This window comes from Pleurodeles waltl, chromosome 6, assembly GCF_031143425.1.
Source record: "Pleurodeles waltl isolate 20211129_DDA chromosome 6, aPleWal1.hap1.20221129, whole genome shotgun sequence".
In the NCBI taxonomy this organism is placed as follows: Eukaryota; Metazoa; Chordata; class Amphibia; order Caudata; family Salamandridae; genus Pleurodeles; species Pleurodeles waltl.
The window spans coordinates 670296005-670322661 of record NC_090445.1 but is presented as its reverse complement, the minus strand read 5'-3'; the positions used below and the strand labels follow the sequence as shown (position 1 = coordinate 670322661).

The 26657-nt window shown below is 45.1% G+C and overlaps 1 protein-coding gene across 2 annotated transcripts in view; it reads left to right on the top strand.

The window, feature by feature from the left end:
- LOC138300138 (zinc finger protein 684-like) overlaps window positions 1-25938 on the top strand; it is a 150669-nt gene extending 124731 nt beyond the window's left edge. For both annotated transcript variants that reach the window (XM_069239076.1, XM_069239075.1), the window contains exon 9: window positions 23314-25938. In XM_069239076.1, the coding sequence (XP_069095177.1) occupies window positions 23314-23939 (626 nt within the window). In that variant the 3' untranslated portion in view covers window positions 23940-25938. The remainder of the gene's footprint in view (window positions 1-23313) is intronic.
- The last annotated feature ends 719 nt before the right edge of the window (window positions 25939-26657 follow it).

Below are 26657 nucleotides of genomic sequence, written 5' to 3'. Positions count from 1 at the left end.
TCTGTCCACCATTTACGACGACACACAGTATTTGCTCATGCTAAAGTGTATGATGTGACATACTGAGGACATTTTTAAGGACCCTATGAGAGATAGGGTCATGACACCTAGAGTGGCAAGAAATACAAGCCTGCACCTTCTGACCCTATATTTAGCAGAGATCTACTGCCACCATACTCTCTAGTTGCCACCACAGCACGCAAGATTGCCAACTTCCCAGCCTCTGGAGACACACTGCCTCCAGTCAAGTACAGCAAGTGGATAGACGCTGCAGTGCAAAAGGTTGCAGCCCAGGCTGCCAGCAATTAGCCTATTGCCAATTACCAGGCTCTCCTAGCACAATATGATAGGGCTCACTGGGATGAGATGGAGGGGCTGCTTCAGTACCTCCCAGAGGAACACAGAAAAAGGGGTCAACGGTTGGTCACAGAGGCACCTCCATATAGTGTGCCCTAGATGCGGGAGACACTGCAGTATGCGTAATTAACACAATTATTCTCCTAAGGCGTCATACTTGGTGCAGTATTTATGGTTTCAAACCGGAAGTTTGTAGGCTGCTCTTGACGTGCCCTTTGACAAAAAGCACTTGTTTGGTCCCCAAGTAGACACTACTTTAGAGAAGATTAAAAAGGACAGGGAGACCACAATGGCTATGAGAGCACTACAGACACCTACTCCCAGAGTACTTTTTGTCACCAAACCTATTGTTGGGATTATAAATCTACCTCAGCAGAGGCATCCACCTCCCAAGCAGTCAGAAATCTACTATACCATTAGCTTCAGTGGCTCATTTAGAGGGAACAACAACAAGGGCAGAGGTAAGGGTACCTCTCCTTGTGGAGCAACAACCTCCGCGAAACAGTGACTACCCTATACTACTCCCTGACCACACAACACCTGTCGGGTCAGACTGCAAAATTTCCATCCAATATGGCATTCTATCACTACAGACATGTGGGTATTAGCCATTATCCAACATGGCTATTGTCTAGAGCTCATTACCACACTGCCCAACATTCTACCTCGCACTCACAGGTTAATGCAGGAACTTCAGACATTACTCAACAGGAAATACAAGCCCTTCTCCTCCAAGGAGCCATAAGACCTGTTCGTCTTCAACATCAGGGTTCAGGAGTATACACTTTGTACTTCCTAATCTGCAATCTTACACATCAGGCCTTTAAACAAACACATCCTATCAGAGCACCTCCACATGGTCACATTACAGGACGCCATTCCACTATTTTAACAAGGCGACTTTATGGCAACACTAGACCCAAAGGACATCTAATTCCACATACCAATACACCCAGCACATTGCAAATACTTAAGATTTGTCACAGTGGGCAAACATTACCAGTACAAGGTTCTTCCATTTGGGGTAACCACCCCACTTCACCAAATGCCTAGCAGTGGTCACAGCTCATTTCCGCAGACAAAATGTCCAGGTATTCCCTTATCTGGACAACTGGCTTATCAAAGCCAGCACTGATCATCAGTGCCAAAAGCACACTCAGTTGACAATAGTTCTTCTCCACAGCTTAGGGTTCGCTGTCAATATCCCCAAGTCTCTCCTGAAACCACTACTGGTTCAACCATATTTAGGAGCAATCATGAACTCAGAATTCGGATTAGCCTACCGCAATCTCACCAGAATTCAAAATTTACAGGCATCATTGCCCCAGTTTCAAACAAACCTGCAACTCACAGTGAGGCGGGTTATGCGTTGACTATGAATGACGGCTTCCTGCATTGCCATAGTTCCCCACCCAAGGTTACATAAACGTCCATTACAGAAATGTCTGGCTCATTAGTGGTCTTAGTCACAGGCTCAGTTGAGGATCTAGTGTTGATAGACCCCCACACTCACCGTGCTCTGCAGTGGTGGAACAGCCTGTTGAAGAGGTGACCTTTTCTCTACCCTGTTCCCCATATCACTCCACGACGGACGCATCACAGAGGGGATGGTGTGCTTGCCTACAAGACCTCTCAGTACAGAGTCTCCAGGATGCCAAACATCAATCTTTCCAAATTAACTACTTAGAGCTTAAAGCTGTTCACCTCTCATTGAAAGCATTCCTGCCTCACCTGACTCACAAGGTTGTCCTAGCCTGGATGGACAATATGACAGCCATTTATTTCCTACAGAAACAGGGGGGGTGGAGAGAGTCTTAACAACTATCACTCCTGGACCACTTGGAATTGAGCATTACATCACAACATTCACCTGTTCGCAGAATACCTTTAGGGAACAAATAGCAACTCAGCAGGATACAGCAACAAGTCCAAGAATTGGAACTTCACCCACAAGTCCTCCTACCATATTTCCAAAAGTGGGGGTTCCCAGAAATAGACCTTTTCGTAACAGCAGAAAATCGCAAAATGCCCCAAACTTCACCTCCAGGTTTCCACAGCCGCTATCCAAGAGCAACGCACTATGGATGAGTTGGTCACGGATATTTTCCTACGCCTTTCCCCCCTTCTCCCTCTCCTTCCTTTTCTGGTTTGGAGGCTCAGGCAAACTTCTCTTACAGTGATCCTAGTATTCCCACTTGGGTGCTCTAGCTTTAGTTCACAACCCTTCTAGATCTCTCTGTAGTTCTACACGAGAAGCTCCCCAGCAGGAAAGACCTTCTCACTCAACATCAAGGACAGACCAGACACCCAAGCCTCAAAACTCTCAATCTAGCAAATTGGCTCTTGTGCTCATAGAGTTCACCTTAATTTGCCACCAGAATGTGTGGACAATTTTAAGGAAGCACGAAGACCTATCACTAGAGCCTGTTATGCAGCAAAATGTAAATGTTTTTATGCTGCTGTCATTCGAAAAAATTCACCCTTTCAAAGCTACGGTGCAAGACATCGTCTGCTACCTACTTCACTTACAAAAGACAAATTTAGCGTTCACTTCCATGGGGTTCCATCTCTCTGGAATGACTGCCTACCTCCATAATAGACAGCATCTTTCTCTGTACAAAATTCCAGTTATCAAAGCCTTCATGGAAGGACTCAAATGAGTTATTCCACCAAGAGTTCCCCCACTTCCTTCCTGGATCCTTAATATTGTTCTTACCAGACTCATGGGTCCCCCATTTGAACCTCTACACTTATGCCCTATTCAATTTCTTTATTGTAAGGCAGAATTCTTGGTTGCCATTACTTCACTTAGGCATGTTAGTGATCTCCAGACTTTAACCTTAGAAGAGGCATTCTTCTAATTACACAAAGGCAAGGTAGTTCTCCGCACCAACCCTAAATTACTACATAAGGTAGTGTCTCAATTTCACCTCATCCAATCCATTGAATTTCCATTTTTTTCCCTTAACCAGAGTCTGTTGTGGAAAGAGCTCTTCATACATTAGATGTAAAAAGAGTTCTCCAATGATAGAACTAAACTTTCAGACAGTCTAAACAACTTTTTGACACTTTTTCACCACCACATAGAGGCAATCCTACATCCAAATCAGGCACAGCCAGATGGATAGTAACCTTTTTTTTAAACTTGCTATGCCAAGAGACCGTTACCTGTTCCTCCCAGAGCACACTCTACTCACAAAAAGGAAGCAACCGTGGCTTTTTCAGGAACTGTCCCCATACCTGACATTTGTAAGGCAACCACATGGTCCTCACCACACACCTTCACCAAACATTTCTCTGCGGATGTTTTAGCACTCGAGCAAGCCATTGTAGGTCACAGAATGGAAGCAGTGGCCACGTGATCGCTTGCAGAGCTGACGAAGAACTGAATAGACACAACAAGACAATATGACACAACGAGAAACGCGGTAGCCTCAGCATCACACTGCCGCCAAAACTCATAGCTGCTACAGCTGATAAGGAAGGAGGATTAACCCCCCAGGCCCAGCAAGCCCCACCTGCTCACCAGCCAGCCTGCCTTTTTGTCCCTTTTTTCCTTTTGCCCACGATCTGTGGCCTGCAGTTAGGCAGTTTGGGCAGCCTGGGTAGTTTCTGCCACCCTGCTTTCAGCACTTATTCCTGGCTCCTGTTTTTTTACTCCTGGTTCTGGCTGCATCACCCAGCAATCCGAGGTCTTTGTGAGCAGAAACGTTCAACAAGTCAGAGGTGAGAGGAGGGGAGGGTGAAGCAGGGGGTTCAAATGGGGGGGGGGGGCACCAAGTAGAAGTTAGATTACCGGTTAAGCATTGGTGTTTAAGCCACTGTGTGGTACTGGTATAGCACTGGTTCTGGTGGAGCCCCTCGTCAATTGAAGTGGCCCGACCATGTCTGGGTGTGACTTGCAGACAGGACTAAGCCCACGCTCCATAACCCTCACCAGACTCTCCCAGACACCCCCACCCTGTCGGCCCACCAGCAAATTGCCTCTATCTGACATGGTGCCCGCCATGGACCCCACAAATATAGCATCTCAATATCTACATATCAGCAGCCGGTGCAGGAGACATTAAGTATACAATTAAAAATATCAGTGGCATAACACCTGGGGAAGGATGCTCGTGCCCTTCTATTATCCGCAACTGAAGGAGATGTGGCAGCGCAGTTTTGTATCACCAGGCAAATACTTAGGAAAATAGCCTAGTCATTCCACACTGAAGCTCACTAGAGCAACACCCAGAAGGCTATGAAAATAAGTGTTCGATGGCATGTGTAGCTGCAGATACACATGCTTTGCACATCCCGCAATCTAGTGTTGGGCTCGGAGTGTTACAAGTTGTTTTTCTTCGAAGAAGTCTTTTCGAGTCACGAGATCGAGGGACTCCTCCTCTTTCGGCTCCATTGCGCATGGGCGTCGACTCCATCTTACATTGTTTTCTTTCCGCCATCGGGTTCGGACGTGTTCCTTTTCGCTCCGCGTTTCGGTTCGGAAAGTTAGTGAAAATCTCGGAAAATTTGACGGTATTGTTTACGTTCGGTATCGGGTTAGTTACAACAGATCGAGACCGAATTTTGAAGAGCTTCGGCGGCCCTTCGGGTTTTTCGATTCCCCGGCGGGGCCTGGTCGGCCTGACCACGTGCGTCTTCAAGGCTAATGGAACGGACCCCATTCCGCTTCTGCCCCGAATGTCACAACAAGTATCCTTATACAGATCAGCATCTGGCCTGTAATTTGTGTTTGTCTCCAGAACACAAGGAGGATACTTGTGAGGCCTGTTGAGCGTTTCGGTCCAGGAAGACCTTAAGGGACCGAAGAGCAAGAAGACTACAGATGGCGTCGGTGCCGACAGGACAAAAACACATGGAGGAAGAAGAAGAAGCCTTCTCCATAGAGGATTCGGACTCGGAAGAGGTCGATCCTGAACAGATGCCGAAAACCGTGAGTAAGACGTCGATACACAAAACTCAAGCAAAGACCACAAAAACCCAGGGGACGCCACCGCCGGCAGGCCATGGCTTAACCCGAAAAATAGGTGACCAAGCATCGGCAACGAAAAAGGGCATGCATGTGTCGAAGTCATCCGACTCCGGTCGAGATACCGGCACAGAGCAGACTCGACACCGGGTCAGAGCAATCTCGGCACCGAGAGAGCGGCACCGAAGAAAGTCGGCACCGAGAAATCACTACGCCGAAGAACAAAAAAGTGTTGTCGGAACCGAAAAAAGCTGCCGAAAAGGTTTCGGGAACGAAACATCCGGCCTCGGAACCGAAAACAAGCTCCTACACAAAGGAACAAGGCCTGTCCTCACAAATGCAAACACATAGATTTGGACAGGAGCTAGAGACAATGGAGCCAGATTACACACAAAGAAGGCTCCACATTCAAAAGGAGACAGGGAAGATCAGTACTCTCCCTCCAATACGAATGAAACGGAAACTTGCTTTCCAAGAGAAAGACAAGCAGCCACAGTCAAAGGTGGCAAGACAAGTAACCCCACCACCATCTCCACAACGCTCACCACAAACATCACCGGTAGCCACTCCACCAATGATGCAGTCCCCAACTCATACAGGGATGAGTCGGGATGATCCAGACGCATGGGATCTTTATGATGCACCAGTGTTAGATAACAGTCCCGACTGTTACCCAGCTAGACCGTCACCACCTGAGGACTCTACCGCCTACACACAGGTGGTGTCAAGAGCAGCAGCGTTTCATAATGTCAGCCTGCATGCAGAGCCAATTGAAAACAACTTTCTATTTAACACACTGTCGTCCACACATAGCCAGTACCAGAGCCTCCCCATGCTACCTGGAATGCTAAAACACTCTAAACAAGTGTTTGAGGAGCCTATCAAAGGAAGGGCCATAACTCCAAGGGTGGAGAAAAAATATAAACCGCCACCAACAGACCCTGTGTACATCACACAACAGTTAACACCAGACTCAGTTGTAGTGGGTGCAGCATGCAAGAGGGCGAACTCACACACCTCAGGAGATGCACCACCTCCAGCCAAAGAGAGTCGTAAGTTTGACGCGGCTGGGAAAAGAGTGGCGGCACAAGCAGCCAACCATTGGCGCATTGCCAACTCGCAGGCCTTGTTGGCGAGATATGATAGGGCTCATTGGGACGAAATGCAACATTTTATAGAACATTTGCCAAAGGAGTTCCAAAAAAGAGCACAACAAGTGGTGGAGGAAGGACAGAGTATCTCAAACAATCAGATACGGTCAGCAATGGATGCAGCCGACACAGCTGCTAGGACTGTAAATACAGCAGTAACAATACGGAGACATGCATGGCTGCGTACATCTGGATTCAAGCCGGAAATACAACAAGCCGTGCTGAATATGCCATTTAATGGACAGCAGTTGTTTGGGCCGGAGGTGGACACTGCTATCGAAAAACTTAAAAAAGACACTGATACGGCCAAAGCCATGGGCGCACTCTACTCCCCACAGAGCAGAGGCACATTTCGAAAATCACAGTTTCGAGGGGGGTTTCGAGGACAAAGCACTGAACCCACAACCTCACAAACAAGGCCCACTTATCAGAGCCAATACCAGCGGGGAACTTTTCGGGGACAATATATAGGGCGACAGGTCCCAAAGAGTAGAGGGAAGTTCCAAAGTCCCAAAACTCCACAAAATAAACAGTGACTTCAATGTCACAAATCCCCAACACATAACACCAGTGGGGGGGAGACTAACCAAGTTCTACAAAAACTGGGAGGAAATAACAACAGACACGTGGGTCCTAGCCATTATCCAGCATGGTTATTGCATAGAATTTCTAGAATTCCCTCCAAATGTCCCACTGAAAACACACAACATGTCAAAACAACATATGGATCTTCTACAACTGGAAGTCCAAGCGTTGTTGCAAAAAGATGCAATAGAGTTGGTACCAATTCATCAGAGAGGAAGAGGAGTTTACTCACTGTACTTTCTCATACCCAAAAAAGACAAAACTCTAAGACCTACATTAGATCTCAGAACATTAAATATCTACATCAAATCAGATCACTTTCACATGGTGACACTGCAGGATGTAATCTCACTGCTCAAACAACAAGACTACATGACAACACTAGACCTAAAGGATGCATACTTCCATATACGATACATCCTTCACACAGAAAGTACTTAAGGTTTGTATTCCAAGGGGTACATTACCAATTCAAAGTGTTGCCATTCGGGATAACAACTGCGCCAAGAGTTTTTACAAAATGCCTGGCAGTAGTGGCTGCTCATATCAGAGGACAGCAAATACATGTGTTCCCGTACCTAGACGATTGGTTAATCAAAACCAACATGCAGGAACGGTGTTCACAACACTCAATGTATGTCATAGAAACCCTTCACAAACTAGGTTTCTCACTCAACTACAACACGTCACACCTTCAGCCGTGTCAAATACAACAATACTTAGGAGCGACAATCAACACAACAAAAGGGATTGCCACTCCAAGTCCACAAAGGGTACAGGCATTTCACAATGTAATACAGGCCATGCACCCAAAACAAAAGATACAAGTCAAGATAGTGATGAAACTACTAGGCATGATGTCCTCATGCATAGCCATTATCCCAAACGCAGGATTGCACATGCGACCCTTACAACAGTGCCTAGCATCACAATGGTCACAAGCACAGGGTCAATTTCAAGATCTAGTGTTGATAGACCGCCAAACATACACCTCGCTTCAATGGTGGAACACTATAAATTTAAACAAAGGGTGGCCTTTTCAAGACCCAGTGCCTCAATACGTAATAACAACGGATGCCTCCATGAGAGGGTGGGGAGCACACCTCAACCAACACAGCATCCAAGGACAATGGGACACTCAGCAGAGACAGTTTCACATAAATCACTTAGAACTACTGGCAGTATTTCTAGCGCTGAAAGCATTTCAACCTATAATAATCCACAAACACATTCTTGTCAAAACAGACAACATGACAACAATGTATAATCTGAACAAACAGGGAGGAACACACTCAACACAGTTGTGTCTCCTGGCACAGAAAATATGGCATTGGGTGATTCACAACCACATTTGCCTAATAGCACAATTCATTCCAGGAATTCAGAACCAGTTAGCAGACAATCTCTCTCGGGATCACCAACAGATCCACGAATGGGAGATTCAACCCCAAATACTAAAAACTTACTTCCAAAGATGGGGAACACCACAAATAGACCTATTTGCAACAAAAGAAAACGCACAATGCCAAAACTTCGCATCCAGGTACCCACAGGATCAGTCTCGGGGCAATGCGTTATGGATGAGTTGGTCAGGGATATTTGCATACGCTTTTCCCCCTCTCTCACTCCGTCCATATCTAGAAACCAAATTGAGTCAAAACAAACTCAAACTCATACTAATAGCACCAACTTGGGCAAGGCAACCTTGGTACACAACACTACTAGACCTCTCAGTAGTGCCTCATGTCAAACTACCAAACAGACCAGATCTGTTAACTCAACACAAACAACAGATCAGACACCCAAATCCAGCATCGCTGAATCTAGCAATTTGGCTCCTGAAGTCTTAGAATTCGGACATTTAGACCTTACACAGGAATGTATGGAGGTCATAAAGCAAGCCAGAAAACCAACCAAAAGGCATTGCTATGCAAATAAGTGGAAACGATTTGTTTATTACTGCCATAATAAACAAATTCAACCCCTACACGCATCTGCTAAAGACATCGTCAGCACTTACAAAAGTCAAAGCTAGCTTTTTCATCCATTAAAATACATCTCGCCGCAATTTCAGCTTATCTGCAAATTACGCACTCAACTTCACTATTTAGGATTACAGTCATAAAGGCTTTTATGGAGGGCCTGAAAAGAATTATCCCACCAAGAACACCACCAGTTCCTTCGTGGAACCTCAACATTGTCTTAACACGGCTCATGGGTCCAGCGTTTGAACCCATGCACTCATGTGAGATACAATATTTAACATGGAAAGTAGCATTTCTAATTGCCATCACATCTCTAAGAAGAGTAAGTGAAATACAGGCATTTACCATACAAGAACCCTTTATTCAGATACACAAGCATAAAGTAGTCTTACAAACAAATCCTAAGTTCTTACCAAAAGTCATATCACCGTTCCACTTAAATCAAACAGTAGAACTACCAGTGTTCTTTCCAGAACCAGATTCTGTAGCTGAAAGAGCACTACATACGTTAGACATCAAAAGAGCATTAATGTACTACATTGAGCGAACAAAACATATTCGAAAAACGAAACAACTATTCGTTGCTTTCCAAAAACCTCATACAGGAAATCCAGTATCCAAACAGGGCATTACCAGATGGATAGTTAAATGCATTCAAACCTGTTATCTCAAAGCAAAAAGTGCCTATCACACCAAAGGCACACTCAACTAGAAAGAAAGGTGCTACCATGGCCTTTCTAGGAAACATCCCAATGACTGAAATATGTAAGGCTGCTGCATGGTCTACGCCTCATACGTTCACCAAGCATTACTGTGTGGATGTGTTAACAACACAACAAGCCACAGTAGGAGAAGCAGTACTACGAACTTTATTTCAAACAACTCCAACTCCTACAGGCTGAGCCACCACTTTTGGGGAGATAACTGCTTACTAGTCTATGCAAAGCATGTGTATCTGCAGCTACACATGCCATCGAACGGAAAATGTCACTTACCCAGTGTACATCTGTTCATGGCATGATACGCTGCAGATTCACATGCGCCCACCCACCTCCCCGGGAGCCTGTAGCCGTTTGAAGTTGATCTTGAACATTTGTAAATTTTTAAATATATCACCTTAAACCACATTATGTACATACATTTTTACTCCATTGCATGGACACTATTACTATAATACACAACTCCTACCTCACCCTCTGCGGGGAAAACAATCTAAGATGGAGTTGACGCCCATGCGCAATGGAGCCGAAAGGGGAGGAGTCCCTCGATCTCGTGACTCGAAAAGACTTCTTCGAAGAAAAACAACTTGTAACACTCCGAGCCCAGCACTAGATGGCGGGATGTGCAAAGCATGTGAATCTGCAGCGTATCATGCCACGAACAGATGTACACTGGGTAAGTGACATTTTCCTTACCAATATACTGTGCTGCAAAGGGTAACTGGAAGTCACCTGCGGGGAGCTAACTAAAGCCAACAACTACCTTGAGGAAAAGCAGTGTTGTTTCGAAGATATAAGACACCACAAATTACAATAACAACTCAGGCAAATAAGTGGTCAATAAATTGGAAAAGTAAGTTCTTCTTGAAACGTACATCATGAGATCCGGAAAAACCCGCCAATTACTACCTTGTAAACCTCAAATACGAGCATCATCTAAGGAGGCGAATATCCCTTGTGAAAAACCTTGGACCCTAAAAGGCCAACTAGTGAAAACAACCTTACCGGAATCAATAGTGTCGTAGTGTCCAGTGTAGGCAGCTTTCTATCCTAAGCAAAGTAGCAGTTGCAACAGACACCATGATGGATAATGACTGCATTACAATCAGTGACTCACCTGTGAATGTCCAGTGTTTTTATATTGAAAGAGAGGATTCATGGTCCTGCTCTCTTTCGATATCAAACAATGTATATCTCGCCCAACCTCATTAAATTAAGACAATATGTTTGGATGACAATCGTCTCTCAGGGCATCCCCAAGGTTTAGCAGTTTCGACCTAATCTGCCAATGATTAGCAGCCTGCTGGAAAGCACGACAGAGTGGATGTATTGTTAACCTCGTAAAGGAGATAGGAGAGTAGACCAGGCTAAAGCATCAGTGAATAAGGCAGGTAAAACACCCTCTTGGAGGGTATCCCCCTTGAATAGTCCAAAGCCATCTTCAATTTCACCCACTGGCAGCATCTGTGGAGAGGTCGGACTGCCCTCCAAGATATGGCAAGCTGCCATATTACCCCACTCGGTTCTTTCATCAAGCAGAATGGATTCTACAACAAAAACAGTTAATCAATTGCAATCTCCACCCCAGTGGTGGGAAATATGCTTAACAACACTGCAGTCATTAATCAAGGTTCTGAATTTCCAATCGGATAAGCTTGATGTGCAGATCGGTCTAATGATCCTGGTGGCAACCTATGTCGAGGGCATTAATTTAAAAAATCTCTAAACGTTTTAGTCACAAGGGCACAAGCCGATCATCCATCTTCTCCACCAAATTGTTCTTGTGGTCCAATCATTGATAAATTGTCTTCATTTCCAGAAATCTTGTCAGCAATCCTACATTCTGACCGAGCCGGCTCTAGTAAAGACAAACCTAACCAACGAATAAACTGTTTGGTGCAAGAACCACCAAGAGTACATATAGATAAAGGCGGCTCTAAAGAGGGCGCCATCATTGCAACTCAGAATCAGGATACTCAGGGTCCATCCCTATCACCACAGGAACCCCCACCGGATAGGCTGCTTCCAATGAACATGGCAGACAGAGAGGAGGCTAGCGAAAAAGAGGATGTACAGGCGTTGCAACTAAATGGGACTAATTCAAGTTCCTCAACTGGCAAACTAAGTAAAATACAACAAAAGCATGCAAGAAAAGCAAGATTTAAGCTGCTGCAATGTGTGAAGAAGGTTTATAAGCATTACACAATATTTACTCAGCACACTATAAAGACAAAAGATATCTCAGCCACAAATAAACCCATAAGCTATAGAAATGATCAAGAGATATCGTCCTTAAACCACCCACTTTCTCAAGGTAAAATAATCCAGGAAAATGAGAGCTCTCATATTCAGCATTCTATACCAGAGCAAAACACAGAAGAAAGTCGTATTAAATCACCTGTGATTCATCCACAAGCGGAGCCCGCACAGGTAAGTGATTATTCTCAGATGACCGTTATCCAGTCAGTAGAAGGGAATCATGAGCTGGAATCCAGTGCTCAACAGAACAAACACGAGGAAAAGTCCACTAGTAGTGTCCCAAACTCCGTGTCTAGTCCAAACAATCATCATCCTGCTCAACTTAATAACTTGGATGACGCATCTCCCCACCCAAGACGTGTTGCGCACAGTGGCTGTCCAGCAGCACCAATTGTAGATAAATCAAAACCATTCCTATGTATTCTTTTGTGTAGAGGGGCGAGAATTTTATTTTCCTTCAACAAAAATAGAGATGTTAAGATATAAACCCACCATCCAGGCCAGCTTACTGCTGGCAGGTAAGCACAGTCCCTGGAAACAGACAAAACGACAGTGTGTGAGAGCAACAAGCTCCCCTACCCATAGACCCAGTATACAAAGTTAAAGTTGACTCCATTCAAATTCTTCTATTGCGCAGGAAGCCTTAGACATAATGAAGGGCAGTCCCTCCAAACTTTTGTTTAAACCTGAATATCACTCTTGAGGCCCACAAGACACCCTCAATAGGGGAAATATTTTAAGATTGTTTAAAGAGATTCCATATTTAAGAAGCATAACAGCTGCAAATCTATTAGCCCCAGAATTCCAACCTGCAGACAACTATCCCCATTCCAAAGCGACCCTCACAATCTGGAAATCAACGAAATTGCAAACCTGATTTAATCATTTATGTTGTCATTCTAAAGTTGGGAAATCTCCCTGAAAACCCTAATTTGTCTAAGTATCCCCATCTTTTGTTACATCAGTCTGGTTAGCCCCTGAAACCAAAAGCTCCAATACAGGCAGCTAAATCTGATCTGAGTGGTGCATGAAGCACCACACGAGGGTCCCCAGAGCCTTCACGCTTGGGAACGTCCAGTCTAAATAAAACATAGCCTAGCTGGAATTGGCTCTCCCCAGCCTTAAATGTTACTCAGCCCTCATGAAGGACTCAACCATTGGAGCAAAAGGCCTTACGCCTTCTATTGTAGAACGTAGCTGGTGCAAAATCAGAGATTCAAGGTGGTAACTCACCAATGGCCTGGGCAAAGATGCGATGGACATAATTGCCTTTCAAGAAACCTGGCCCCAGGTAGATCTTCCAATATAAAGTATTTGCTCTTACCAAATTCTGGCCCCTAAAACAAAAAAAAACAGCAGGCCCATAGATGGCCTCTCAGTCTACGTTTCTCTTCAGTTAAAAATAATCAAAGAACTAACAAATGTAGTCCCAGATCTTCAGATTATTAAATTGAGCAACTTGTCGCAGGCCAGTAGTTCTCTGGTCTTATTGATCAACGCATATGCCCATCCTAATAGTGCTGAGAAGAAACAGCTAATAGAAAAGGTATTGGCCACTATATTTAGCCACAAGGAACTCAACCCCACATGGGATGTAATAATGACTGATTACTTGAACTCCAACTTAATGTACATGTCAGAAGACAATGAACTCCTCAACTATGATAATACATTTTGGAACATCCCGTAACAGGCTGTCATTTAAACCAGGTATTGAGAACTAAAAAGCGAGATGTTTGTTCGGTCACTGCAATCTTTTAGGATGAGGTCGTAAATAGAAGGTTTCCAGATGATATTCTGCCAAGCTACACTTATTATGGTCCAGTGTTGCGATCATTAATTAACTATCCAATAATCTCAGTGTCCCTGTTCCCATTGGTCAAACATTTTTCAGTTAAGCATACCACAAGCAGCGATCATGCCCTCCAGCTTCTTACAAAAGGATCTGACCCCGCACGCATGAAGTCCATCCAGACCCTTAGCTTGATTACAATGTCTAACCTGAAATGAGTGTGATGGTCGAATGACACTTTATCCAACCTCAGTTTACAAGCTAAAAGATTAATGACCAACCTCATCCCCATATAAGAACACTCTATAAAGGCCTGGTTAGTTGTTTGGGAGGCCTTATTTAAGCAATTCTCCACATCTACAACATGAAAGAATCAAGACTGCCAGTTCTGGAAAAGACCAAAAGTTCAGCTCTCAACAGTGTTTACAACTAAAAAGGGAGCAAAAGAAACTTGCCAGGCAGCTGAACAAGCACCCTGGAGGCAGTCTGCTGTTGACATGTCTACAACGGCTCAAGAAAGCATATAAAAAGCAGTTGTGGGAAGGGAAGCGAACAGCAGAGGACACCTTTTGGGTAAAAAGAATACATAACACTGAACAACGTAATAATATACACATTATATACACATAGAACAGTTAGAAAACAGTGCAAATAGAGAAGATCACAATAGGTTGCAATGGGCCTTGGGGGAACACAAACCATATACTAAAATAGTGGAATTCGAAAGTCGGTTTCCCACCTTGTCAAGTGTAGTGTGTAGAGGGGCACTGGGAGTGTAAGAAAACACCTAAGGTAAGTAATAGAACCCACCCAGAGCCCAGGAAAACAGGAGTAAATCACAGTACATTTTCTATAACACACAAGAAGTCATGATAGAAGATAATGCAAGAACCAGAAGAGACTGCAAGACACCAACGATGGATTCTGGACCTGAAGACCTGTGGAAGAAGGGCACCAATACCAAGAAGCACTGAGGAGTCCAGGAAGAACAGGAGTCCCTGCTAACCCAGACGAATGTGCAAAAGAACAACTACTGGTGAAGAAGACAGTCAGTACTTCACCGAAGAAGACTGATGCGGGTTCCTGGTTGGTGCAGATGATTGCAGTCTGGTTTGCGTTGCTGGATTCCACCAACTAGCCTTGGCACATGCAAAGCACGCGGTTAACGAAAAATGGCGCTGCCCAGGACCAGGAGGGAGCTGATGGCCTCTACCCAGGACGGAGAGACAGAGGGGGCTCTCAGCAACTCAGAGCACCCTTTGAAGACCAGGCAGCATGCACAGGAGTCCCACAGCATGGGCACAAAGAAGGTGCAAATGGAGGCCCATGCAGGACGACACAAAGGGATCCCACACCGCTGGAGAACCACTCAGGAAGCTGTGCGTCGCAGGATGGAGTGCTGGGGGCCTAAGCTGTGCTGTGCTGTGCACGAAGAACTTTGTGGAAGGTCGCACACAAGCCTTGGCAACTGCTAGTCATGCAGTGCATGAGTGTACTGTCTTGCGTGGGGATGCAAGCTCTTACCTCCACCAAAGTTGGACAGCTGGACCTTGGGACTGTCGGGATCACTTTAGTCCACCACTTGTGGGGCTGGATTCATGCTTGTCGTCAGGAGAGGGGACCCACGCCACCGGCTGTCACTGCAGAGGGATGCCTGCTGAAGCAGGGAAATGACTCCTTCACTTCAAGGGAGATTCCTTTGCTTCTTCTGGTGCAGGCTGAAGACAGGCAGTCCTCGGAGGATACATGCCCTGGAAACACTTGCAGTTGCTGGCAGGAGCTGAAGATACAATGTTGCAGAAGTCGTCTTTGCTTCTTTGTTGCAGTTTGTAGAGTTCCTTGAGGGTCCAGATGCTGTTCCGTCGGTAGAAGATGAAGTAAAGGATGCAGAGAATTCCTGCTGGAGTCTTGCAATCGAAATCTGAGGAAACACCCAGAGGAGAGACACTAAATAGCCCTGAAAGGGGGATTGGTCAGTTACACAGGACAGCACCTATCAGGGGAGGGCTCTGACATCAACTGCTGGCACTGGCCACTCAGATGCTCCCACAGTGCCCCACCACCTTGAAATCCAAGATGGCAAAACCCAGGGGCACTCTGGAGGAGCTCTGGGCATCACCTCTGGGGTGGTGATAGACAGAAGAGTGGTCACTCGCCTTTCATTTGTCCAGTTTTGCGCCAGAGCAGGGACTGGGGATCCCTGAACCGGTGTAGACTGGATTATCCAAGGAGGGCACCATCTGTGCCCTTCAAAGCATTTCCAGAGGCACTGGGAGGCTACCCCTCCCATATCTGTAACACCTATTTCCAAAGGGAGAGGGTGTAACACTCCTCTCCCAAAGGAAATGCTTTGTTCTGCCTTCCTGGGCTTGAGCTGCTTGAGCAACAAGAGGGCAGAAACCTGTCTGTGAGGTGGCAGCAGCTGGGGCTGCCTGGAAAACCTCAGAAGGCTGGTGTGGCAGTATTGGGGGGCCACTGTGGAGCCCCCAGAGTGCATGGAATTGTAGAACCAATACTGGAATCAGTATTGGGGTACAGGTCCCAGGTGTTAGACACCTTACATGACCATATTCGGAGTTACCATTGTGAAGCTGGACATATTTCCAGTGCACGGGTAAAAAGGCATCCCCGCACTCACGAAGTGCGAGAAAATGGTCCTGGACGACGTGAGGGCATCTCTGCTAGTGCAGAGGTGCCCTCACACAGAGGTGTTTGGACCCAGCATTCAGGGTTGGAAGGCCTGACATAGAGGTGACCTATAAGTGACCTGGTGCAGTGAAAATGGCTGTGAAAGAGTGCATGCACCATTTCACGCATGCAGCAATGGCAGTCCTGCAGAATCCTTTGCATGGGCTCCCTATGGGTGGGAAACGTAATGCTGCATCCCATAGGGATCCCCTGGAACCGAAATGCCCTGGGTACCATATACTAGGGACATATAAGGGGGCACCAGTATGCCAATTTGGGATGAAATACTGGGTTATCAGAATGCAGTGACAAAATTGGGAACAGACAGAGCTTAAGCATGAGGGTTCTGATTAGCAGGATCCCAGTGACAGTCAAGCATACTGATAAACAGTCAAACATACTGACAAACATGCCAAAAAACATAAGCACTGGGGTCTTGGCTAGCAGGATCCCAGTGACACAGCCAAACACACTGACAAACAGGCCAAAAATGGGGGTAACCATGCTAGAAAGAGGCTACTTTCTCACAGTTGGTGATAATTTCATCAGTCACCATGACAGAGTGACAGTGTCACCTTGACAGAGTAAAGGTGGCCTTAAGCTGTTGCTAAGTGGCTTCACAAGTTCACCGGGAGAAAGCGTTAAATCATGTCCTCTCCCACTCAGTCTATGAATGTTTCTGCACAGTACCAAAAGGAAGTACGAATGGCCCCATGATCAAAAGTAATCAAAATGATCTTGCATGTATCCCGAAAGCCCTCACTACCTTTGGCGACCGGAAGGAATAATATACCTCCGACATATGAAACACACCACAGACCCCCACATGGATTGTTAGAAAACTGATGGGTTGGAGGATCTGTAATGTTTTTCCCCAGTAGCAGCAATAAAACTAAACTTGAAACAGTGATGTCAGATGGTGCTACGTACCCTTTTTTAAACCACTGCAGCACCCACTGGTTAGCCACCTCTTCTGAAGTGGAGTGCTTTACAGTCTATGCAGAGCAAGTATATCTACAGCCACACATGCCATTGAATGGAATATTTACTTACCTTGTAGGCATCAGTTCATGGCATGTAGTGCTGTAGGTTCACATGCACCAACCCTCCTCCTCAGACACCTGAGGCTGTTGCTGTTTCTTATATTTACTATTTCCACAACATATATATTTAGCATGGTCATCCCATTACTTACACGTACCTTACACTCCTTTCTCACCCACCTTCGGGAAAACAATCTAACAATGAAGTCGTGCCCATGCACATTATCACTGAGAGCAGGAGTCACTCGACCTCATGACTCAAAAGACTCCTTTGAAGAAAAACAACTTTCACAACTTCAGACACTAAATGGCAGGAGTATGCAGAGCATGCGAATTTACATCACTACATACCACGAACAGATGCTTACAGGGTAAGTAACATATTCCTTATGGGACATGACGCAAATGATTATTCCCCATGTGCTTCCTGACATGAAAGAATGACTAGAATGCTTTGTGGCACATAATAAAATCTAGGCTGGATACAGCGTATTTGGTAGCCTGAGCAATGGGCACCTCCATCTCAGTGAGCCAACATGCTTGGCTCCAGACATAGCATTTTTCCTCAGACAAGAAAACTAATCTAATTAATCTTCCATTGGACCGCGTTCGACTATTTGGGGACAAGGCTGTAAACTGTAAACTTCGTACTTGTATAGCGCACTACTCACCCGTTAGGGTCTCAAGGCGCTGTACGCATACCGCTGTGGAACCCCTCCAGGCTTTTTCCCTGTGAGGTGCCCACTCCTGGGCAACCTCCAAGGTGAAGCTAGGCATCCCAGCGCTGTTGGGGCCGTTGTGGAGATTAAGCAAGCTATTGCCCAGAGTTACAGAGTGGGACCCATGAATTAGATTGGGCACCAATGCGAGAATTATCAGGTCTGAGGAAATTGAGCCCAAGACCCGCCGAGGCGGGAATTGAACCCTGGTCCCGGGCCAGATTTCTGCATCAGGGTCTGCTGCTCTAACCACTGAGCCACACTTCTCCAAGGCTGACTGCACTCAAGAGATTTGATACCTGCAAGGGCACCTCCAGCTCCCTAAGCTTGCAGCCTCCGTCTGCTAGTGATTACAGAAGCTTTTGCCATTTTCATGCCCTTGGAAGAGGTTTCTCCTTTCGTCTCCGTCAGTGTCCACCGGCACTCCTGCAACAGCAGCAAAACCCACTTGTCAGTGCATCTACATTGCAACCCTACGCCTCCTGATCCTCCCCCTCCCCAGCACTCTAGGGAAAGCAGCTTAGTTCACTCAATCTCACACACAATATGTGGGAGGAAGGGTGTCACATTTTCTGCTGGTCTGGAAGGCCATTACTTTGGACCAATGGGTCTTACAAATTGTAGAAAAGGGTTTCTCCCTACCTGCAGGTGATGCTTATTATTCAGACCTCCCCATCCTCTCCTCCACCTGGCCATTCTGCAACACGAGGTGGCAGTTCTCCTTATTAAAGTGGAGTTTGTGCAAGATAAAGAAGAGGGCCAGAGTTGTTACGGCTGTTATTTACTGGTGCCCAAGAAGGACTGTGGTCTCTCCCAAATCCTGGATCTGAGGAGCCTGAACTTCTTCCTCGAAAAAGAGAAGTTCAAGATGCTGATCTTGACTCGATCTACTGGCATTGAAGCGTGGAGACTCGATGGTGTCCCTAGGCTTGCAGGATGTGTACTTCCACATCCCTGTCTTCCAATCTCATTGGAAGCACTTGTGGTTTCTAGTGGGTTCTGTACACCACCAATTAATGGTACTACCCTTGAGTTTGACATTGACACCTCGGGTCTTCATTGCGGTTGTGGCGGCCTATCTCAGTTGGTCAGGCATACCTACCTTTCTATACCTGGACGACTGGCTTCTCAAAGTCAGTTCACCAGAGTCGGTGCCATGCTATCTGCAGTCTACAGCATTTCTGTTTGGCCTGAGCTTTTCCATCAACGATCCCAAATCTCACCTGTGGCCCTCCAAGCAAATCCAGTTCATAGAATTGATCCTGGGCACCAGCCTTCTACACACCGTCCCACTTTCACAGAGAGTCCTAGACGTCCTGGAAATTATTCCATTCTTCCAACCAGGTTGGTCCTGAGACTCCTGCGATTCCTAGATCTGCTGGTTTCCTACAGTCTCCTAGTCATGCATGTATGTAGACACAAGGGACCCTTCAGTGGTGCATCTGCAGGCAGTGCCTAAAATACGGTGGAGATCTGGTGGACTCCATTGTGCTGTGGCAGAAGTGGCTTGGTGGGGGAACGAGGCAAAGCTGATATACAGGATGGCATTCATGCCTTCACCCCTGTGCCTACGGTAATGATGGATGCCTTCACCCTTGGGAGGAGTGCTCATCTGGAGGATCAGGGGTCTCTGGAGGAAAAGGTGCTTCAAATCAACCTGCCAGAATTGCGAACGATTCGGTTAGCGCTCACAGCCTTCCTTTCCTCCATCATAGACCATTCTGTCTAGACCTTTGCGGACAACACAATGGCAATGTGGTATGTAAACAAGCAAAGGGGAGTAGGATCTCGTCTCCTTTGTCTGGAAGCATTGAGACTTTGGTCTTGGGCACACCACCAAAAGATATGGCTCATCACCAATCACATCGTGGGGTCTCTGAATTTCAGAGCTGATAGCCTGATCTGACTTCATCTTGCCGATCACGAGTATCATTTTCTTCCGGAGGTAGTCCAGGACATCTTCGACCAGTGGACTTGTTTGTTTCCTCAGAAAATATCAGTGCCCGCAAGTCTGCACCCTACAGTATCTATTGAAGGGAGCCTTGGGGGACACATTTCAGTTGAGGTGGAACTTTTTCAGCGGCACTATGCATTTTCCCTGCTACACTTGATTCCTCGGGTTCTGAGGAAGATTCACAAAGACCGAGCCCAAGTCATTCTCGTAGAACCGGTTTGGCCGAGAAGGTTGTGGTATGCAGACCTCCTGCATTTCTCATAGTGCACTACCCCACGCCTGCCATTCAGGCTAGATCTTCTCTTCCAATTAGGCAGAATGGTTCTGCACGAGAATCTCTGAGACCTTAACCTGCCTGCTTGGAGATTGAGCAGGGACAACTAAGCTCCTGGCACTGGAGGTAGTAGAGGTAATCTTAATCAGCGGGTCTCCTCGGTCTATTCCGACAGATGGAGCAACTTTGTTGCATGGTGTAAGGACAATGGTATGGATCCCTTGCAGGCCAAGTTATCCCACAAGCAGCAATTTGTGCTTTTCCTGGCTCAGAGGAGATGTGCCATTGGCACTGTAAAGGGTTATTTAGCCACCTTGTATACCTTTCTCTGTTTGCTGGGTCAGCCATCCCCTGCTTTAGTCCCTTGTTGTCATGTGTTTCCTCAAGGGCCTGACCAACTTTTTCCCTCCCGCTCCCTTTCATATTTTTCAATGGGACTTAAAATTGGTTCTTAAATTTTTGATAGGAACTCCGTTTGAGCCCCTTCACAGTTTTACCCATCATATGTTAACTCTCAATACCCTGCTTTTTGGGTGCAATAAAGAAGGTCAGTGAGTTACAAACGCTCAGCTCTCGTCCTCCTTTTAAAACTTTCCCAGATAACATGGTGTTGCAAACCAGGGCTGCTTTTTTCCCAAGGTAATCACTCCCTTTCAATTTGCTCAGTTTATCACTTTTCCGACCGTTTACCCTTCGCCTCATCCCACGAAGGAGGAGGAGCGTTGCCTTGGTTAGATCACAGGCAAGTGGCTATCTACAACCTAGATTGCACCAAGGAGCACAGGTTGGATGATCACTTCTTCATTGGCTACTATGGTGCCAGAAAGGGAAAGACGGTTCAGAAAAGAACTCTATTAAGATGGATCATCCTCTGCATTAAGATTTGCTATGTCTCAAAAATTGAATAATAAAAAAAAAAAAAAAAAAAAAAAAAAAAGATTTGCTGTCTCAGCCAAGAAAGAGTCACTCGAGGGGATCTGTGCTCAAATCTACTACTTCTGCTCTTGCGCAGGGCAAATCCCCATGTCTCTCACCTGGGGTACCATGGTACTGGCTAAGACCAAAACTATAGGGGTGCTAACTTAATAGCGTGAATGCCATCTTTATCAACAACGTCTGTACTCATTGTTTATTTGCCATGTATGTATCCCAGTACTTATTAAGTAATTAGATAATTAACCATTGTAGAGGCATGCTGCTCTGTGGTGCTGACATCACAGAAGCAAAGGCTCCAGTTTAAGCTTCCATTACAATTTAAGACAGCACTCAGTGCTGCTCAGTGGTTTCGTCTGCCTTTCCTCCATGGTACTATGCTGCTCCCCCAAAGAGCTGGTTCAGAAGTCCCTGGTGTAGCAGTCCTTTGATAATTGCACTCATGTGCACATACAGCTTTTCCAGAACCAAGTAAATGTAAATAGGAGCGAGGGAGATTCAGGAATGTTTCCCTGGCTACTTATGGAAATAGAGATCTCCTCGGCCAGAAGGCCCCATCTTCAAAATACATTGTGCTTCCTGGCGGACCCTGGATTTTGATGGAATATGCATTCCATTTTCCCATTGGCAAATTAACCAACCAGTTTCTGTAAATTCCTGCAGCATTTCAGAAGTAGCCAGGAAGTAGTAATTTTGAGAAGGAAAGATGCAATTGTCAACACAATACTCTACCACAGGAATACTCTACACAATACACTACTCTCTACACAGTGCACTCTACACTCTCACAATACTCTATCACAGAAAGCAATGAGTCTTCTCTTTGTATTTCTTTTGGCACCTAGTTGTATAATTACGCCAACCATATCTGACTGATGTTAAGGCTAAAACTTGAATAAACAGGGTAAAATGAAATCATATCACTTACCCTTAGCAACAAAATCTAAATGCAACACACTGAATCAGTGATGCTGATGGTCCGAGCCCTAGCATCATCTTGACCATTTGTGACCTGGTTGAGTCATTAGGGGATTCTGCAGCCTCAGCTTCTAATGCTAAACTCTTAATGCCTCTGATTAGAGTTGAACTGATGTGTGGCCCTCAAGTTCAACATATTTCTTTCAACTGAAAGTTTTGAAAATCATTTTTCTGTTATTGAGCTTTTCCCACAGGGTACAAGAGGTAATTGCCTTTGGTTCATCCAAAATTGATTGTACTGAGCTAGCTTATTTTGTCTTTCGTCCTACAAACTGTCCTGTTTCCAGTTCTTGTGCATTATGTTATCTGAAGTTCCAGGATCACGTGATGCCAACACTGGCTCACAATGCGCATGTGAAATCATTTTGAGATGATGTGTATGTCTAACTGTACCATTTACTAGAAGGATCCTTTAATTTGGTGGAACAATGTCGGAAGTAGGTACTTCTGAGTACAGACAACCAGGTAATGGAAGTACCTACATGAACACAGCAAGACGTATTAATCATTTCACTTTTTGTCTTGTTCTGAAAACCTCCCTGGCTCTTTTTAAAGGTAATTACATCTCTTCTTTCAACCCACAGCTTGTTCCGGCATGTAGAGGCCAGTTGTTATACATTGTGTTCTGCTCTATAAACCCCACCTGAACATTAACCTGGTTTAGGATGCAGCCATCCTCTTCCTATTGCTCCACCACCATTTATTTCATTCCCAGAAGGTTCACAACTTGCAATGATTCTGGCATATCTACACAATTGTCAGGCAAGCTGCAGTGGAGTCCAACTTGGCTCTGAATGCTAAATCATAGCCTCTTTGTAGTGAGTGCTCTAATGTGATTTTCAGTACTGCTTATTAATCTCTTTTACTTGTATAGCCCTAATGCCCTGTTTTTTTAACCCAACAGTTGAAGAAAGCAGGAAAAGAAAAGCTGCTCACCATGGACCTGGTTCTGAGAAAAAGACAGCTTGCAAAGAGGTGCTTGGGAAAGTAAAAGTGAACGTTGCCGAGAGCGTGGAGCAGGGAACAAATGCTAAAAGTCATTTGTGGTCTGGACGTAATCTAGAGATGGGTAGAGAAAATTCTGTTCAAGGAGACATTGCTTGCATTCTCCCAGTTCATACCGAATTCCTGCAAGAAACTATAAGCCTAGTGAGATCTGACGACTCTGGTGATTTGGAGAACAGTCTGTGGAATACAAACCTCACATGCCAACCTACCACTCATTTCAAACCGTATGCATGGTCTGAATATGGGACATTATTCAACACAGATATGGAACATTCTAGACCTCAAAAAACAAAGTTAGAAGAAAGACCATATCATTGCACAATGTGTGAAAAGAGCTTCTTGCGGAAGCAGCATTTTATTCAACACCAAAGAAGTCACACAGGAGAGAGACCTTATCAGTGTAATAAATGCATGAGACGATTCAGTTTAAAAGGAAATCTCAATAAGCATCAAAAGAGCACATCACGATGTGCAAAATCCCAAATTGACAAACTCCTCGTCCCATCAGAGGCACATCCCTGAATGAGGATAGCATGGAAGGAATTTAGAGGAGAGAGACGTAGGAAAGTACTGTAGAGGGAAAGAAAGGTTGGAGTACCCTCCTTTGCATGGAGGCAATACAGAATGAATGAAAGTGTCTAAGAGATGGAAGTACGACTGATGTATTCAGTATAAATCGTCTAGCTGACAAGTCTAAATCCAAAAGTAATCCCCTGTTGGGGGACGAAGTAGAAGAGAACCCTGTACAGCTGTAAAGGAATTGCATTTCATTGACCCACATTGTCGGAAAACACCTAAAGATTCCCAAACACAAGTAGAATACAAAAAGAGTATTGTAAAGAAAAGTGAAACTTTATAGAAAATGTTAAAGCTAAGAGTGAAGCCAAGACCCATCCGGAAGTATAAATCAAAAAGTCTCCCCATAACCAGGTACCAGGAAGGTCTCTTGATGTGTACAGCACAGCCTGAAAGAAGCAGACTTGTATATCCCTGATGTTGTGCCACCTAGAGAACACTGGCGAGAGGATTTAAATACCTTTCTAGTCACCGTGGACCATATGATTCATCTCCAAAACCTATGCCACTAATACCCTCAGCTAGACGTTATCACAGTCAATAGGCACATTTGTGTAAATGGAAAATGCTTTACCATGGAGGATAGTTTTGTTGTGGCACTCCTTTGTTCTTTCTCAACTCCCCTAAGTTATTTATGCATATGCACTAGTATCTCTGTCTGCGTTGAACACATTTAGAAGATGATGAGATCTTGTATATGGCCACTTTGCCATTGTGATGTCATGGTAGGTATGGAGGGCACAATTCAGACTTCAAGTGGTACCTGTAGGCAGGGCCCATCCTTCACGATGTCTTCCTTCTGCATGAGAACCTGCTTCCCTATTGCATCCCTTGATTTAACATGGTAATGTATGGCAACAACCCTGATCTCTTGATTTACAGATTTTGTAGTGGTAAATCAACTGCCATAAAAACACAATTTCAGTCCTAAAAATGTACTAATATCCAGCTAATGCATTGTTGAGGGAAGCTACATGCATGACGTGGATGCTGACAACAGGGAGGTGAAGACAAGGGGAAGCCAAATAATTTGGATCCACTGTGGAGTATCACCTGGTCATGTACTCCTGCACTATAGCGTTAAACCACTGCTGTCCGGTATGACTGATCACCACCTCCCATAACATTCAACCTTATGACTTGACTTGCAGCTGGACAAAAGGGGTGTTAGGCAAAGGTCATGGAGAAACAGAACAAATGCTTGGTACAGTCCAAGACTCATGCGTGACGCATCATGACTAATCCATGAGAAGGCAAAAGTATGCTGTGGGTCACACGAACTGATGTACTTCTGCCACTAGTTCATGGCCATGGCCTTGGGATGTTGCAGTAAAACATCAATACAGGCTTTGTTTATATGTGCACACCTCACCGCCAGTTGTGGACTTGTTCATGTAATATGATGAATCATATAGGCAAAGGCGTTCAAAGTGTCCTGCTCCATCTACACTGGCACCCATCCAGCATCTCATGGCGCTACAGTAACAGTAATGTGAGCACATCCCAAGTGTTTGTATTAAATGAGAGTCCAACTGAGGATTTGATTCCCTCAACATCAAGTGAACACACTCCGAGAGGAAAAAAAAAGCTTTGAGAGTGAAAAATTAGGTGTATTTGTGGCGTGAACATCCTTATTCCACATGTGTATGCAATGTCTATTGGGAAACACCATGCACAGAGGAGGACCAGTGGAATGTGGCATACACACAAGCATGCATATTCCCTTTCTCTGTATACCAGTGTAAGATACAGAGGACCAAGAACATATGCTGTGTAACAAACTGTGAACAAAGTGTCGAGCAGAACAGTTATCATCTCTTCACTAACTGAAATGGGTTTTGTATCCTGGAACTCTGGTGTGTGAGGTAATTTCCAGGTAATGGCCACATGATGTGATTTATCTTACAGATATTAAAGAGGTATTTATCAGTACCTGCGTCTTTCACGGAGTCTCGCACCTGTTTTATTTGCACTTATCTTTATTTGCACCTATCTTTATTCTTATCCTCACTATTTTGGTAGCATGGAAACATGACCTCGTACATCAACACAAAAGTATACGACACACGTTTTCCAGTACATGCATGAAGTCCGGGTTCTGCCACTCTTTTGCAATATAGAGAAGCTTGTGCTCACAAGGCAGAAGACTGAAAACGGTTCCTAGTTTTGAAGAGACGTTTCATGTGGGTAATTTCTGACAGTGTATTTGGGTTTTTCATTTGGGCCTGTAGTCGTGGTTCCGATGGGTATACAGTTTCCCCCATACAAATACTATTGCACACATAGTGAGGGTACTACCTGAATAATGATGGGGTTTATTTCCAAATTAGCCATGTTCTCTGTGGTATGTTGCTGAATGCTCATTTTTGGCAATACCATGGAGTCATGGAAGACACCGGGAACCCTACCAAAGAAGGTGAGATTGGCATCACATGCAACTTGTACCCTGGAGCTGTGAAAGTGTTTCCATTTACAAAATAGCTACTTTGTGGATTTAACTAGTATTAAGGGCAAATGATTGCAATCTATGCCTTCACACATCAATTAGCAGGAGTCTGCTTTGATATGGTTGAGGGTGAAAGGTGAAAGTAACGGCATGGAAATACATGTTATGTTTGACAAGTTGCAGCATGTCAATTATCATTTGCTGCACGGCTGCTGAAT